At 47.1% G+C, this 16964-nt stretch overlaps 1 protein-coding gene across 3 annotated transcripts in view; it reads left to right on the top strand.

Moving 5' to 3' along the window:
• Positions 1-13138, top strand: part of CTTNBP2 (cortactin binding protein 2) — a 71011-nt gene extending 57873 nt beyond the window's left edge. For all 3 annotated transcript variants that reach the window (XM_025464765.3, XM_049093850.1, XM_035698313.2), the window contains 6 exons: positions 2575-2780; positions 3126-3308; positions 5624-5687; positions 7391-7523; positions 8516-8614; positions 12012-13138. In XM_025464765.3, coding sequence (XP_025320550.1) covers positions 2575-2780; positions 3126-3308; positions 5624-5687; positions 7391-7523; positions 8516-8614; positions 12012-12215 — 889 coding nt within the window. In that variant the 3' untranslated portion in view covers positions 12216-13138. The remainder of the gene's footprint in view (positions 1-2574; positions 2781-3125; positions 3309-5623; positions 5688-7390; positions 7524-8515; positions 8615-12011) is intronic.
• Positions 13139-16964: the final 3826 nt, after the last annotated feature.

Below are 16964 nucleotides of genomic sequence, written 5' to 3'. Positions count from 1 at the left end.
TAAGTGTCATCTCTCCTTATTTACCTATTTAAAATAGAGCCAATTTGGAATGTGTGAGAGCAAGGGGCGCCTCATGTCCTATCAGGGGACGACCATGACTTGTCTGTTGTGTAGCTCCTAAGGAAGCTTTTTTTTACTGAGAAATAGTAAGTAGCAGTTTCCTTCTGGTACGAAAGTCTCTTCGGGGCACCTGGGTGGCTCAGTGGTTGAGCGTCTGCCTTGGGCTCAGGTCGTGATCCTTGGGTCCTGGGATCGAGTCCTGCATCGGGCCCCCTGCATGGAGCCTGCTTCTCCCTCTATATTCTCTGCCCCTCTCTGTGTGTCTTTCATGAATAAATATAAAAATATTTTATAAAAGTATTTTTATAAAATATAAAATTGTTAAGAAAGTCCCCTCGGGGTCCTGTTGAACATGCAGTGCAGTGTCTCCTGGGAGAGGCCTACATGAGCCATTCATCAAGGATCCCGTAACCAAAAATAAAAGCTTCCTCCTTGGGACCCCTGGGTGGCTCAGTCGGTTAAGCACCCGACTCTTGATTTCAGCTCAGGTCATGATCTCAGGGTCTTGGGATTGAGCCCCACATGCTGGGCATGGAGCCTACTTAAGATTCTCTCCCTGTGCCCTTTCCCCCTGTGCTTGCTCTCCCCCTAACTCTCAAAAAAAAAAAAATTCTTCCTTTATTAACGAGACTCAAATACTCACTGTTTTCCTTTGTTACAGCTTATGAGAATAGACATATTAACAATAAAGTTAACGCAATAGAAAATCGAGAGGAAAAATTGTGTCGCAACCCAGCTTAGTAAGGTTCTGTGATTAGCTGTTCGCGTGGATCCTGTACTTTGTGGCATCCGGGGCAGAAATGAATTTTGGAAAGCAAGGGATGCAAATAACCTGTCTTCGCTATTGTCACTGTCCATTTCATAACCGCTGATTGCGGAAAAAGAGGAATTCTGGTCTAACACATTTATTCATACGATCACCTCTTTCTTCATCGGTATTATAACTAAACGTAAGCCTTTTTCGCAGCTGGAGTCTCGAGATTCTTAGGAGCTAATTTGGGCCTTTCCTAACTGGAGCAGAGCCCCGGGCAACAGCTGGCGAGGCTCTGCCCCGAGCCGTTTACCCTCCTTGCAAGCTAAGCAGTTGGGCTGCAGAGGGGCACAACCCTGGGTGAGAGGCCCAGGGCTTCATCACTCCGTGTGCAGCCCCGGCCTGTGCCCCACCTGTGCACAGGTTGGCCTGGCGTCCCCGTCCCAGGTCCCTGGGGGTGATGCACAGTGGCCCCTGGATGCCAAGCTCCTGGAGGAGGCTGCCAGCAAGTGTGCCCACCCTTTGCCCTGGAAGGTAACAACACTTTTATTATCCCAGTAAGGAAACAGATCTGCCTCCTGCTCCAGAAGGAGACGCTGGCTCTCATTCTCTTCCAAGGCTGTTTGCCATACGCACGCTCACCTTGAAAAGACAATCTGGAACGGAAGTGGACGCTAGATGTGTGCAAGCGCCGAGGGAGATTATCTCCCAACAGCCACGTTAAGGAAGCACTGTTTTGTTTTGTTTTTAAACCAAAGCTTATCATCTTCACCCCTTTAGCACCTTTAGGAGGACCTGTGCAAGTCCGACTCCTGGTACAGAACACCAGGTTGTTGTCTGTAATCTCCTATGATAGAGTTTTTTTCTCTTGAATTATGTATCATTAGACATTAACAGAGAAGCTTACGAAAGACCCATGCCTGATACCTGGGTAAAAGCTTTAAGAGTCTCGACAGGCTCATGCCGACATCTAAGAGCTTTGGAAACTGTCATACCCACAGATGGGGTTTAGGTTTCTACAGCCTTGAATCAAGTGGTGGTTTTTTTTGTTTTTTTGGGGTTTGTTTGTTTTTTTTTAATGTCTCAACAAAGTGTAATCTTTTTTGAAAGAGTTTTAATTGCTATCGGATGCCCCAAACTTGGGTAGTCTCAGTGCCACAGCTGTCACTGCAAAGGGGCACATGAGGAGACGGCTGGTGACCGGTCCCCGCTCTGCAGAGCTGAGCCCGCCCACGTGCAGACACCGAGCCTTAGCCGTGGGGTGGATGGACAGGTCAAGTTTGCCACCGATTATAAGATCCATCCCAATCTCAGAAATATTCAAATATGTGTATCTTATTAAGGTCCTATGGCAGATAAGTTTAAGCTATTTAGATATAGATCCCCAGGAAATCATTTTTCTGGACTTTTGCCTGTAACTTCACTTTCCTTTCCATGTATTTCATGTATGGCGTTGATACATAAAAAAGCATTGATTAAGCATTGATTAAGTGTTTAAAAAAAAAAAAGCATTAAGTGTTGATTCCTGCTCCCGATGATCTTACAAGGTGAAAGAGCTACAGAAATCGTTTTCATTTGCAAAACATTGTATTTTTGAGGCAAAGCCAAACATCTTTGACATGGGATGATTCCATGTGTCTCAAAACGACCTAGGAGTGTAGAGACACGAACGCTTTCTCCACGATCTCCAGATCCACCCGGTGTGGTGTGTGTGGTGTGGTGTGATTTGTGTCCTAACCGCGAACCGCCCTTCTCTTTGCAAGGTGGATGGCTAAGCTGTGGAACGCCATCATCGCGCCCAGGGTTCAAGAAGCAATATTGTCAAGAGCCTCTGTGAAAAGACCTCCCGGCCTGGGGGTGACAGCTGCTAAGAGCCACCCCAGCCAAGGACAGCAGGCCGTGGTCAAAGCTGCGCTCAGCATCTTGCTCAATAAAGCCGTGCTGCACGGCTGTCCCCTGCAGACAGCAGGTAGGCGGGCTGCTGCCGGGCCGCGTGGGGCTCCGCATCCGAAGGGGGCGCCTCTTTGTCTCTTCGTGAGCAAAGAAATAGTCTCCGCCCTAACGTACAGGTCACACCGTTGCCCCGGAGCACCCTCGTATTAGCCATCGGCTCGGTAATCCCGGATCTCCACGTACAGCTCGCTGGGTCACAGCACCCCTGCTGGGGAACTCGGCGCAGCCGTGACTTTCGGAGAGTGTTTCTTGGAGAATTGCAATGCTTGCATTTTGTTTGACGATGAAACTGCACGATCGCTGCCCCCCCCCCCCTTATTTATTTTTTTTTTTTGGCAAACCACGATTTGTGTTGTTTCAGAGCTGGACCAGCATACAGCTGATTTCAAAGGAGGAGGTTTCCCTTTATCTATAGTCTCAAGTTACAACAGTTGTAGCAGAAAGAAAGAGAGTGGTGCCTGGAGAAGAGTGAGCACCAGTCCTCGCAAGAAGTCCGGCCGCTACTCTCCACCCTCCTGGAATAGGCCGGGCCTGAGCGAGGGAGGTAAGTGAGGCTGCCGTGCCGGCTGGAGGACCGCGGGCGCTCCTCGTCTGCTTGCCGAAGGCAAATGTGTTTTGTTTTTTTCCACTGTGCATTCGACAAAATTGAGTCTTTCAATTCATATTTTAATGGAATGACAGGGTGTAGTAGGTACATTTCCAAAAATATTTGGGAGCGCCCCGTACGTGGGAAATCACTTATTTGTGGCAGCCACAATTAAGTCTATGTAATGCAACAGTTGTGCTTTGGCATAGTTTCCTCCTTTTAGTTTTTTGAAGTATGTATAGAGATCTATTTGATACTCAGTTTAAGGCCTTTGTGAGTCAATCGTTTTTACACATTTTTTTCATATGTTGTACCATGTGTCAGGTTCTATTTCACACCTTGCCAACTAGAGCAGAAAAAAACCCACAAAAATCCCTGCCCTCTTAGGGTTTACATTCTCATAAATTATTAAACAGATTCGTGGACCATCCTCTATAAAAAAAAAATATGTAAGTTTTCATTCTATCAAGAATAAACACATTTATCTCTGGTGTTAGACATACACCGTTTGGCTTTGATAATAGGGTAATCGGTAATTATGCAAATTGTCTTACCTAAAGGAAATCCATGTTTGAGTAATTTTGAAAAGATGTTCCAACCTCATAGGCGCATTGTGGTTTTCTCATACATGTAATTAATTTTGGGTCTTCAGGAGCCCCTCCCACCCCCAACAAATTCTGTTATGTAGAATTTCAGGCCAACTTTATAGCAGTAGAGTTGCTATAGAAAGAGACTGTGCCTAAAATCTTGAAAATTTTTTGTTCATTAGTGTGATCTCCTATGTAAAAATCAACAAAATACAGGCTTAATATTAATACATGCTAGAGTTTTATAATTACCCCAAGTGTGTGTCCATAAACTGTGATTTTTTTTTTAATGATTGAATGGAAAGTCACTGCAAAAAAAATGAGTTTTTACACCGTTTTAAGGTGATTGCTATGTATTTATAATATGACATTTCCTAAGAGCTTGCCATTACTTCCCAGAGGTAGAGTGTTTGATTCAGGGAGTAAAGTTATTAGAGGTCAGCCCCCTACTGTGGTGTAGAGACTCCCGAAGTGACCTCAGCAGCGAGGGTTATACCTTCCACCTGTTTATCCCTATATGTAATGCCAGGGAACTCTAAGAGGAAGATTATCCTCTCCATTTCCAGGGAACAAAACAGGGTCAGAAACTCTTGGCTGGCTGTCCCTGTCACCTCTCTTAGAAACATGGGGAGCTGCAGTCCACCGTTTTGTCCCTTGCGAGGCCAGCGGTGTCTTCCTCTCTCCGTGCTATTCTAATCCCATGGGCAGGGAGTAATACCTAAGCCCTCAGATAGCAAGCACCCACCCAGGCTCCCCACTATCATTTCCAAGTTTATTACAATTTCTGTAGGGTTTAAGACGAGCCTCTTGCTTGAGCCAAGTAATTAACGTCAACAATAAGCATCGTCAGTGCCTACTTGAGAGTTGACGAACAAAAATCAATCAAATGAATGTGACTTTAAAGCAACATTAAGTCAAACCCAGAATATTATGTAAAATGGTAAAAGAATCAAATATAAAGTCATTTATAATTTTATAGTTTTAGAACTACTTGGTATATCAGATACACCCTTTGAAACATGAAGTCCTGTTTGAAAGATTAATAAAATTTTGTGCAACCCAAGATATTTCATTTTTTATAGGTAAGTTTTCTTTTTCCCCAAAAAAATTCGATTTGATATTACAATGTTTGCATAGATGTTGGGGTTTTTTGTTTTGTTTTGACACCACTGTTTATCAAAATAGAAACCACTTTGCATTCTACACAGAGAATCACAGGGTGATCATAAATTTTGGTAAAGACACAGCCTCTTTTTCTCCCAACCTGAAACAGAAAAGCCATGATGTCAAGTCAGGCTTCAGGAGTCAGGGACCAAGCCCAGGCACCCGTATTGTAATTAGGGAAATCCGCTAGTCACCCTTTCTGATAATGACGACAGAAATATGGGCAAAGAAACTATATAGAGATTGTCTATGAGGATGTATGAAATTCAATTTACTTGTCATTTTTTATTCTATTTTTATTTTCAACTTTTCAAAGTCATTTTTTAGAGGTAATCTGTGCTAGCGATGTTCATTGATAAAAGCAGCGCCTGTGCAGGAAGCTACATCCACAGCCGCTGTCCTGAGGAGAAACACTCCTCAAGAGATGGATTCGGTCCAAAAACAAGATCAAAGTACAGAGTTCAGGATGCACAGGGACCATGATTCATTCTATTGAAAGTGATTACGCTTTTCTTTACACAGGTATCAAAATTAAAGCTCTGTCTCAGCTGAATTATAACAGGAATGCTTCTCTGTCGAAACAAAAGTAAGTTTCCCTTAAGGCTATCAATATATAGATTTTAAAAATAAAGGTCATTCACATGCCGGCTTTAAACTGAAATCCAGTGAATGTGTAAGGGTAGGACAATTTCCTCTTGTACATTCTTTGGTTGGTCTAATGATCAAATTGACATAAGACAGATGACCAGGGGGACGCCTGGGTGGCTCAGGTCGGGGTCCCGGGATCGAGTCCCGCATCCGGCTCCCCTCAGGGAGCCTGCTTCTCCCTCTGCCTGTGTCTCTGCCTCTCTATCATGAATAAATAAAATATTTAAGAAAAAAAATTACAAGAAAAATGAATGTCAGTTCATAGGTCTGGGAGCCCCAAAGATAGGAGACTCGAGGGCAAGTCGGGCAGTCGAGGCGTATAGTGCCCTCCTGAGCGAAGGACCTGGTGCTCCAAGGGGGAGGGGGCGAGTCACAGGACGGTAGCTCTTTCATAAATTCTAAATTCTTTTAGGTACTTAAGGGAGAGGTAAAGGTTTTCCTTGAGTCGGCTGGGGCTTGGTCTTGATGGACGTCAGATCAAAATAATGCATGTGCCAAAGTGACACGTTGGGGAGGCATATTCTCTCCTTCATGTGAAATCTAAAGCTTAATCTAACTTCACATCAAGCCTTTTTTTGCTTTTAGTTTTTGAAAAGGTTAGAAATACTAGCTTCGTTTTTTTGTATACAAACTTGATCATTAATGCATTCGACATAAAGAGGTAAAATTCTATATCCATGGACTTTTAAACGGGCTTTGGATGCCTGGTGTTTTACACTGAAACTTGCTTTTAGGTGCTGTTTTAAATGCTCATTTTGTCATGTTGCTTCTAAGGGAATTGTGTCCACTTACGGATTTTGAGGCACAAGGAGGATTTGGTTAATCGTAGAATAGAAACGTTTGGGCCATGTATATAAATAACAGCTCCCCACTGTATCCCGATAAATCGTGGGCCCTGTCACTTGACAAGCAGCATTTAGAACCAGGTTCGCCGAGTTGTAAAGAGAGCAGATCCATGAAGGAAGCCTAACGCAGGCTGCTTTCCGCCAGGCGCACCTCTAAACCCATTATATACGCCAGCCTGTGTCATTCCCCCAGGAACGCTGTAAATGCAGATAACCCAGAAAATAAAATATGACCCATGGCCACGTTGCTAGTGAGGAGAAGAGCCCACTTTAAAGTTCCTGTTTGTTCCAGGGTAGCAAGCACACGGCCCCACTCCCCCACAGTGTTTTGTGGCGTGGTTTCATCTAGGCTTGGAGAAGGGGGAAGAGACGGGGACAGCAAGGGGCCTGGATGGTGTAAGGCAGGTAGATTTCTCCATAGGATAAAATCCTGAGTGGGAAGTTAACCAAAATCCTGGAAGAGTGAGCTGTGCCGTGAAATGACATTTCAAACTCTTTTAAAGGGTATTTTTTTTTTAAGATTTTATTTATTCATGAGAGACACACAGGCAGAGACACGGGCAGAGGGAGGAGAAGCAGGCTCCCTGCGGGGACCCGATGTGGGACTCGATCCCAGGACCCCGGGGTCACGCCCTGAGCCGAAGGCAGACGCTCCACCACTGAGCCACCCAGGCATCCCTTAAAGGGTATTTAAAAGCCCTTTTCCTTCCCCACACCAAATCCCCCTGCAAAACTAGAGTCTCGCTCCCACCTTAAAAAAAAAAAAAAAAAAACCCTTTTCTGAACTTTGCATTAGGTCTCTCGAGAATGATCTGTCATTGACCTTGAATTTGGAACAAAGGCTCTCTCTGGGTTCGGACGACGAAGCTGACCTCGTCCAGGAGCTTCAGAGTATGTGCTCCAGCAAATCTGAATCTGACATAAGCAAGGTAAGCGGGACGAAGGGGGAGGTCGTGGATGGGCAGCCCCAACCAAGGAGAGATTTCTTCGGGCCACATCATGACACACCTTCCCTGGGAGAAAACTTCCTGATTGAAGAGGGTGGGTGATGCTCCAACTCACCCCCTCCTTACTGGCCTAGGAGCGCTCTGTTCCACAGCATCTTTCATATACTGAAGGAGTCCTAGTAAGTACGGCCTTTGCTGACTCCTCAGGGACCTCAGGTTAGAATCGCGTGTTGATGGCATTCGCACCAATCACACCAGCACTGTGTCTCCCTTTTTGTTTTCCTAACGTTGCCGGACAAGCGCCCTATCAGTGAGTGCGCTTCACGGCAGGCCTGGGGTACAGACAGAGGGACGGCCACAGCTGTCCTCCGAGGGAGTGTGGCCTACGCAATGCATATAGTTAAGCTGTGAAAATAAACGGAGACCCACGTCCAGAAATCAGTGACCCACGAGCTCAGTGGCAGGGTCCGTAGGCTCGAGCTCAGCCTCTTTGGGCTCTGCTAGCTGCAGCGAATTTGCCCCGACTTCCTTGATAAGTGCCCTTTACTTGAAAGGGAAGATAAGACGGTAGTTATAACGTGCGGTTTCCACCGAAAGACTCAGCTCTGACATCTGAACAGTCCTAATCTCTGGGACAAGAGCGAATCGACAGTCTTATCTAATCTCGCTGGAAATGAGCTGAAAGACTTACTGGAAAAATAAGGTAATACTTAAAATCTTACAATTTTGCCAGGATGGATTTTTTTTTTCCTCCCTTAGGGCTCATCTGATCATCTTTGGAGTGTTTTCAATAGATCCTCCCCCCTTAGAGATTATTTCTCATGCATTTTTCTGGTAGTTTCACGTAAAGGCTTCGAGTCTTTGTTGGGAACAGTACAGGGCTCGAGGGTGTGCTCGTAGAGCTCCCGAGGGTCAGAGGAGACGAGCAACACTTCTGCCGATTTTCTCTAGTGACCTTAAATTGTGTCTTCCAGATCGCTGACTCCAGGGATGATTTAAGGAGGTTTGATAGTTCAGGAAACAGCCCTGCCTTTTCAGCAACTGTTAACCCAAGAATGCCAGTGTCACCAAAGGTAAGCGCCCATTTTCCCTGCAAAAATGAGACCAAAAAAAAAAAAAAAAAAAAGATCGCTGTGGAATTCACTTTCCAGATCTTCTTTCGGTATGAATCACAAAATTATTTTTCAACCACAGCTGTAAGAAGAGGAGTGTGTTCAGTAGTTAACGAGGGTTAGAAAGATCACCGTTTAGATAACAGCTTGGAAGAGTGACTTAGAAACGCGCGTTGTGTGCCAAAACTAGATCAGATGTAACTTCCGTCTCGGTTGTTCTATTTTAAAAAGTATTCACTTGAGAACCTTTAAGATTTCCTGCATTTTAGAATTCCAACAGGCTGAATAATGTAAAGATGTATCATGGCAGGGGAAAAAAAAAAAAAAAAAGTCCTTTTTAGTCGTTTCTTAACTTGCCCCAACACGCAGTGGTTTCCGGGAGATGCTTTCCTTCTAAAACAAGTGAAAATGGCAAGTACAGGAGCCAGGATTCCAATAGACTCCGTTAACCTCTCAAAATAACTTCTATGATCGGTTAATAAATGCCGAGAGATGGCCCCGCGTGGTACCCCTGGCTGAGCAGAAACAGTAAAGCTCTTCCCCACCCCGTGGCTGTGCTGTGAGGAGGCAGGTTTTTATGGTGAGAGGGGGCTTGCTCACCAAGTCCCGCGGAGTGTGGTGCACGGCCGGTTCTCACCCACTCCCGTGGTGGCTGATGAGGACCCGGCGATGGGGGCGGCTTTGCAGAGGGGAGGATCCTAAAGTGAGCACCGTGAGGCTATTAAATATTCGTCATCCGCTCCCTGCAGCCTCTGCTCTCCCACCGCTTCCGCACGTCTCCGTCCTGGTTCGTGTTACGTGAGCTCTTGGTCTCGGGGGGAGGCGGTGGGACGCATCGGCCGGGCTGAGGTCCCAAATAAAGGTCTGCACCCAGGACGATCCGGGAAGAAGAGCGTGAGCCTTCTGGCTCCTGCTCATGCTGATGTCTGCCTCCCGACCCCTTCCGCAGGCGGGAACTGTGTAGACCTAGGGAGGTAACCGGCGAATTCTGCCTGGAATATATTTTCTGGTTGGGCGCTGTCCCTTCCTCCCGAGCTGATTTCTGGGGCCTCCAGGACCGCTCTTTAGGGTTCCTCGTGGAACGGGCAGGCCCCGAAGTGCGGGAAGAACCACGAGCCACTGTTTCTCCACGGGGCCGAGTCTCTCTCCTACATAAAAAAAGTTGACTGGTTGGTAGTGACCAGCTGCCGTTGTTGAGGTGTCAAGGTTGCGCACCCGTTCCTGGGTCACGGGACCTTCCTGGTTGCCACACCAAGGCTCTGCCCAGAGCCACCGAGGACACTTGGTTGTGGGAGACCTCTCAGCACGTGCATCCTCTTACACCCCCTGGGCTCTTACAGAGACTCATGGGCTTGTCTGAATGTGCGCTTGGAGGGGCATCAGGACAGCTGCCTCCGCAGGCTCTCGCAGCCCTGAACCCACCCCCCCCCCGCCCCCGCAGCAAGGGCTAGCAGGAGCTGATCTCAGAACCTACCAGCAGAGGGCAAAGCAGCACACCTGACGGCCTTCTGGAAGCTTGGCAGGGTCGCTTGTTTTCGATCCTGATAACGTCGGCTAGCATTTCTTGGTTAGATGCCCAGGGTCCTCCGATATCAGGAAGTAATTCTTTTTAAAGTAAGAGCTCTCTGGGTTCGTGGACATCGCTTTTGGACAACGCTTTGTCCCGACGGCACCCCTTAGCGCTGCAGCAGTAAGGGAAGGGAGTGGCGGGTTGGCCTTCTAAATTAAAAGCAAGTACCCCTCTTTAAATCTGATGGGTTTGCCCAGTGGCTCCCCCGAAAGCAAAAAGTCTCATCTTTGCATCATGAAATCCACTGGAGGATTGTGTTGTTCAGCGCCAGTGCCCACATCGTGCTCCCCCTCTGCCTCCCCCACCCCCGAGGTGCTGATATAATTGCTCTGGGGTGCAGCCTGGACCTCCTGGTGACCGGGTGTGCAGCCCATGCTGAGACCCGGTGCTCCGGGGCGGCGTTGGTCCGCAGTGCCCTCCCCCGCCCGCCTCTATTTCTAAACATACCTTAGGAGCGGCTGATACACCTTCTGTAACTTATTTGTACATGTGACCCACTGTCCTCCCCTGTGCTCCCCTCTAGTGTCTTCCTTTGCACCCCCCCCGCCCCCCGGGTTCCCCAGCTGGACAGCAGGGGCTGCTGTACCCTCCTAGCAGCGAGGCCCATACTGAATGAATGAATCGCCCTCACGTAACAGCATCACCTTAAGAACTTAAAACTCGCTTTTGACGTGCGCCACCCTTCTGCACCAACTAGTGGTTTCCTCTGAGCTTAATACACGCAGCATCCGTGAGTCGCCCTATTATGTCTAATAGAAGCCCTGGGGTGTAGCCCCGAAAGCACTGAGCACCCTGATTAAACACCCGCGGGCCCGCTGCCTCGGCCCATCCGTGCTGCGCAGGTGGCAGGAACGTCCCTCCGCGGCCCCTGCACCCCAAGCTGCTTGTCCCCTCGTCTCCGCCCCTGGGGATGCACCCCTGCCCTCGCCTCGGGAGGCCGCCACATGCCCCCTTTCCTCCCTCTGGGCCCCGACACTAACCAAGGCAAACCCTGTGTCTGGATCCCCGCTCCCGGCTCATAGGTGCCGGGCACCACGCAGCTGTCGCCTTCATGGCAGCAGGCGGTTTCCTGTGAAGGTGATGCGTGTGGGTTTCCCGATGTTTTAGACCAAAGTACGAGTCGGGACTGGTCTTACCGGGCGTCCCATTTTGATTCCCCCAGAAAATTCCATGGCCAGCCGAGTCCACACTGTTCCTTGCCTGTTAAATCGTTTTTTCGAGCTGTTTCCTTGGTTACGGGCCTGCTTGGCTGCACTCAGCGAGAGGAGGAGCGAACAGCACCTGCTTGGCAGGGAGGCGGGTGGCGCACCCCTGCTGTTGGGGCTACGGACAGCGCGAGCGAACCGCGTGGGGGGCCCTGTGGTCCCCGCTCAGCTCTTCCACGGTTCCTGCGCGGGTTTGGAGCATTCAGTGTTCAGTTTCTAGGAAAGCAGAAAAGTTAGGGGACACCCAGGCAGAAAAGTTAGGACACCCTAACCCAAGTTAGGGGACAGTGGATTTGGGGAGGAGCTGCCTACAGAGACGGCAGCTTTGCCTAATCCAACGTGGGGGTTTCTCCGGGGCTCGAACCCCAAGAAGGTCCCAGACTCTCGCCCTTGAGTCACGGAGTCTCGTGACACCACGCGGGGCCCCAGTGAAAGTCAGGCGGCAGGTCTGCCGACCGTCACCCGTCACCCGTCCTCTCCGCCGCCTGCTGTTTGCTCTTGCGGGAGAAGCCGGCGCTGCCTGGGTTCCTGGGTTGGGGCTGCCGCCGCGGCCCGGGCCCACTTGTCGCCCCTTCTCTTGCAGGAGCCCAGTCCTCTCAGCAGCCACCAAGCGGCCGAATGCAGCAACAGGCAATCCAAGACGGAGTTGGGTGTTTCGAGAGTTAAATCTTTTCTTCCTGTTCCTAGAAGTAAAGCCACCCAGTGTTCCCCGAACACCAAAAGAAGCAGCAGCAGCAGTAATACAAGGCAAACCGAAATCAACAACAACTCAAAAGAAGAGATTTGAAACTTCCACCAAAAAAACGAACAAGTCGCAAAACCAAACCAACAGGCCTGCCTACAACAGTCTCACGCTTACCTTGTGTAGATTCCACACAGAAACCAAGGACAACAAGCTGTAAATACCTTTAAACGAAGAAACTGTTCTCACTGTAACATAAAGTATGAGTGCGGGACCACTATTCAACTTTTTTTGTAAAGAATGTATTTATAACCGACATTTTGTTGCCTTTTTTTTTTTTCCTTTCTTTCCAATTCTGTAGGATTGAACTTCAACAGCCAAGAAGTGATGCCAACTTTTCAAGTAGTTTTATAATAGAAATACTGTAATAGTTTTAATCCACACGTTCAGGGGTATTAGAACGTCGGCGTACTGTACATCTGTACATGTGTATATATGTATATTTAAGAAAGCCCACGAACCATATCCCCGTACACGTTGTCAAATGTACAACATTGGCTTTTAAATAGAGACCATGACTTCATGTTCACTTGAATGACTAGAATGGGGCAATAACCAATCATTTCTAAACAGTTACTTTCCATTAAAAGCCATATTAAGTATTTTGCCTGTTAAATTCTAGTTTTACATCTTAAATCTCTTACTGGTTACATTGCTGATTGGTTGCATCATGTATATTTATGCTTATGAGTTTGCATTATGACTCCTGCAAAATATGAGATTATATAATGCAATAAAAGTGTTATCTTTCTTACAAAAAGTTTTGTACCTAAGTGGATATAACTGCAAATGCTTCAATAAATTAATTTAGAGCTAACTCCCTCTTCTATTTAATTCTAGCAGCACAACTGATAAAAGTGGATAATATTTTCTGGAAGTGTTTCTTCGAAAATGACTAATGAAATTACATATGCAAATTCAAAGTTAAAATGCTTTGACGCCAATAAAATATTGAATTAGTGAAATAATTTGCTGTAGTTTCTCTCTGTAGCTCTTGATACTCTATCCCCGCAACACATTTGTGTTTGATTATAGAAGGTGTTTGCCTCCTGTTCACAGAAGGGCCCACCCTGTCGGCAAGTGTTAAACGTCTCATTTTTATTTAAGTGGAGCTTGAAGAATTAGGTGTTCAGCAAACAAAGCATCTTTTTCTGTCGTAAATACCCCCAAAAAGGTAGGATTTTTATACCAGGAATTATCGACGCCTCTGAGAACATCAGAAGCCCTCCCTTGGCCGGAACGCTCTTTTACATGGACGTGCACACATGCGCGGATACTATAGTAAACTTTGCTGCTCGTACAGTGTGGTTAAGGTCGTGCCACCAAGGATGAATCAGAGACGTTTCTAGCAGGGAAGAGCTCGACTCCCACACGCGTCCGCCTCCTGCCTGGGCTTCATCTTGGCGAGTCCTGGGGGTGTCCAGCTCTGAGCTCTGCACAGGTAGGTGTGTGGGGGGGGGGGGTGGTGCGCAGATCTACAGCAAGGGACAGAGCTGGGGGGAAGAGGCCAGGGGAACTAGTCTTAGGCCGCAACACAGGACTCCTTAGTGCCCTGGTGGCGATGGGTTCTACTCTCAAGTGTTTCCACAAAGACACTGAAGAATGCTCTCAAAAACTCAGACCAGCACACCCAGATTTAGGTGGATGTGATGGGTCTCCTCCGGCTTACGTACACCTGCTTGGATTATATCCATTTGGAACTCGTAGGCGTTGGGTTTTCTATTAGCTGCTTTTCTGAAGCTCAAGATCCCGTTAGCCTGTCAAGCATCAGAGAAATCCAGATTCAAACCACATCATCCAGATGGCTCATGGGTCTTATCCGTGCAGCTTCGATTCATCACTGACGTTCAGCGTGTTCACTCTTTATAACAGGACGGCAGACGGCAAGGTGTCTAGAGGGCATTTTTTTCTATCAGCAGCTTTCAAGATACAGACAGATCTGATGGCTCATTCTATCAACTTAGTCACAACTAACAATTTTTTTAAAAGTGGAATGGGAAGGGTCACAGTACGTCATGGTGTCAGTCAACAAAAGTAAAAACACTTTGCGGGCTTGTGGACCGGGCTGGGCTGTGAGGCACGGCTTTCTGAGGGTCGTGGCCAAAAATCTTCCAAAGTCAATACAATATAAGGGAGCCCAGGGGGGTGGCTTGGGGTAAAGAGGTCTTTTTTTTTTTTTAAGATTTTATTTATTCATGAGAAACAGGCAGAGGGAGAACAAGACTCCCTGCGGGGAGCCCAACACGGGACTCGATCCCAGGACCCTGGGGTCACAGCCTGAGCCCAAGACCAAGGCTCAACCACTGAGCCCCCAGGTGCCCCGGGGTACAAAGGTCTGCCGGGAAGCCGCCCTGGGGCTGACCAGCCCCGCTGCCAGCACATGTTCGAGGTAGTGGGAGGCCTGTGGGGCCTGCAGCCTACCTGCTCACCTTCACCTCAAAGGAACTCCCCTCAGAAGACCTCTGTGAAGGTTAATGAGCTTCCACTCTCCTCGGTTCCTGAGGCTCACTCTAAACGCAGGACGAGCCAAGGACCCAGCTTGGAGAAAGATCTCGCACCCCCGACGTCACTGCGAGCCACACACAAGTGGGTGCAGGGAAGTACCCACAAACAAGCCCCAGGTGCACGGCTCGCTTGGGTGGGGCTTAGACGGCGAGGACTCTCCAAAACGCACCCCCTGGAGTCTCTCCAAGACTTGCTGCCCCCCTGGTGCGGGCATTGTTGGGCTTCCTTTGGCTGGAGGTTCAGAGCTAAAGAAGCTGATGCATCCTCCTGGGTTCCCGGGCCTCGCTGCCTCTCTATTATGCACAACAAGCCATCGTATTTGTCCAGTCAGTGGGGAGAAAGCAGAGGACTGGGGTTTACGAGGGTCCATAGTCATAGAAGATTTGTGGAAGGAGAACTTCCAAAAGCCAGGCAATGTGAAGAAGTCACCTGGAAGGAAATAGAATGCTCCGCGCTCTGCCCCTTTTAATCAGTTGTAGGTAAACAGTGGAAACTCCACGCAAATGGCACAGAAGTCTGTACTGAATGCAGGAAATCGGCTTTCTTCTTCAGGAAAAACTATACTAGGCTTCTTTGTTATCCTGCGTGACGGCACACTACAAGGGGACTAATCGGAAACCCTTCACCTACAGGTAACGTCCAGCATTAGAACTCCTTCTCCTGTCGCTGTTTATGTACTTAATTAAAATTCCAAATTAAAAAAAAAACTGCCCTGGGGCTGAATTAAGCACTGCTATTTATTACCTGTCTGGTCTAAGACAAGTTACTTAATTTCTTTAATGCAGTTTTCTCAGCAGTAAAGTAGGGTCATGACAACCCTGGCAAGTAGTTCATGAGCATTAAATAAGGTAACACAATCAGGTGTTCCTAGTTACCTCTTCCCTAAAATAAGTCCTGAATCTTACAACCCTTGTGGCATTCCGACATCTTTTCAAAGTATAGTCAATTCACAAATAAATACCGGCAGCTCTATTACGAGCATCAGATTTTTAACTAAGTGTATGAAATGAGCGATAGACACGTAATTGGAAGTTTATAAACTACATTAGCAATTTGCATTTTCCTTCTATGTTAACTTGAAGGTGAGGGCCTCCAAAATAGACTATTTGCAGCTGCTTATGTAAAAGAAAACAAATAGGAACTCCACAAAATCTGATTAACTAGGAAAAGTAGCCAGTTTTGAGAGACAAGGTTGAATTTTCAAAAACACCATATTTCTTTGTGCAGCTAATACTTAACTGAAAATCAAGTTCAGTTGGCTAGCCCTCGCCATCCCCTGAGTTAGCCACCGCTTACGAACAGTCATGGCCCACGGTCGGAAAGCCGATCTCTGAAGTCACGAGATACTTCCTGAATTCTACGCCACCCCTTTTGCAAGATCATTTTTCTCGAGAACATCCCACAAGTATTAAAGGAGCAAATTAAATGAACAAATATCCCTCTGTTGGTTTGGTTTTTACTATAAAGAAATATGTTTAGTTGCAGAGTAGGAGGTCTGGTGAGTGTTAGGACCATGGAAATACATTGGGAAGAGAGATGCAGTTACCCATTGTTCTGTCTTAAATAGTGAAGATAACACTTGAATGTCACGAGCCATGACCTCAAATTCTGGCCACAAAGTTAAGAGGACCTTTTATTTTCTCTAGGCTATAGTATCCTTAAAAAAATAAAAAAAAAAAAAAAAAAAGAGCTTTTTCTTATTCTCAAGAAGAAAGCACAACAGAAAGTCAGAAATCCTGCTAGTCGTTCCCATGTATTGTGATACCTTGGTATTAGCTAACCATACCATAAAAATTATTTGGCTTATATTTTAAGAAGATCAAGAGTACATTTCTCCTTAGTGAACTGAAAAGTTTACATTTGTTCAGAGCAGCCTCAGACTTTATTCATCGGTTAAAGTAATATTACGTGCTAGGGACACAGTGTTAGGATGTGCGAGATGCTTCTCAGCCTGGAGCTTCCAGCCTATTGGGGTGAGACTGTGAGTAAATAAGGAAACAAAACAAAACAACTTTGTATTCTGAATGTTTTGTAAAGGAAATCAGTGGAATGGTGGGATAGAGCACAGCTGGGCAAGGTCCTGTAGGAAGGGTAACGTTAGGGCAGACTCGTGCGAGGCAAGGTCTTCAAGGACCTAATATTGACTCTGACACCTGAAGGATGAAAGGGGTGAAGGGACGTGGAGCCAGGGGTTACAGAACTGGCGACTGTCCTAAGGAGGTAACAGGAAGGAGCCCGAGGCTTGAAACACATTGAGCCAAGAGAAGAACTAACAGAGATGAAGGTGGA

This window comes from Canis lupus, chromosome 14 (assembly GCF_003254725.2).
Source record: "Canis lupus dingo isolate Sandy chromosome 14, ASM325472v2, whole genome shotgun sequence".
Classification (NCBI taxonomy): domain Eukaryota; kingdom Metazoa; phylum Chordata; class Mammalia; order Carnivora; family Canidae; genus Canis; species Canis lupus.
Note: the sequence above shows the minus strand (reverse complement) of the source record. Positions and strands in the feature narration are given on the sequence as shown.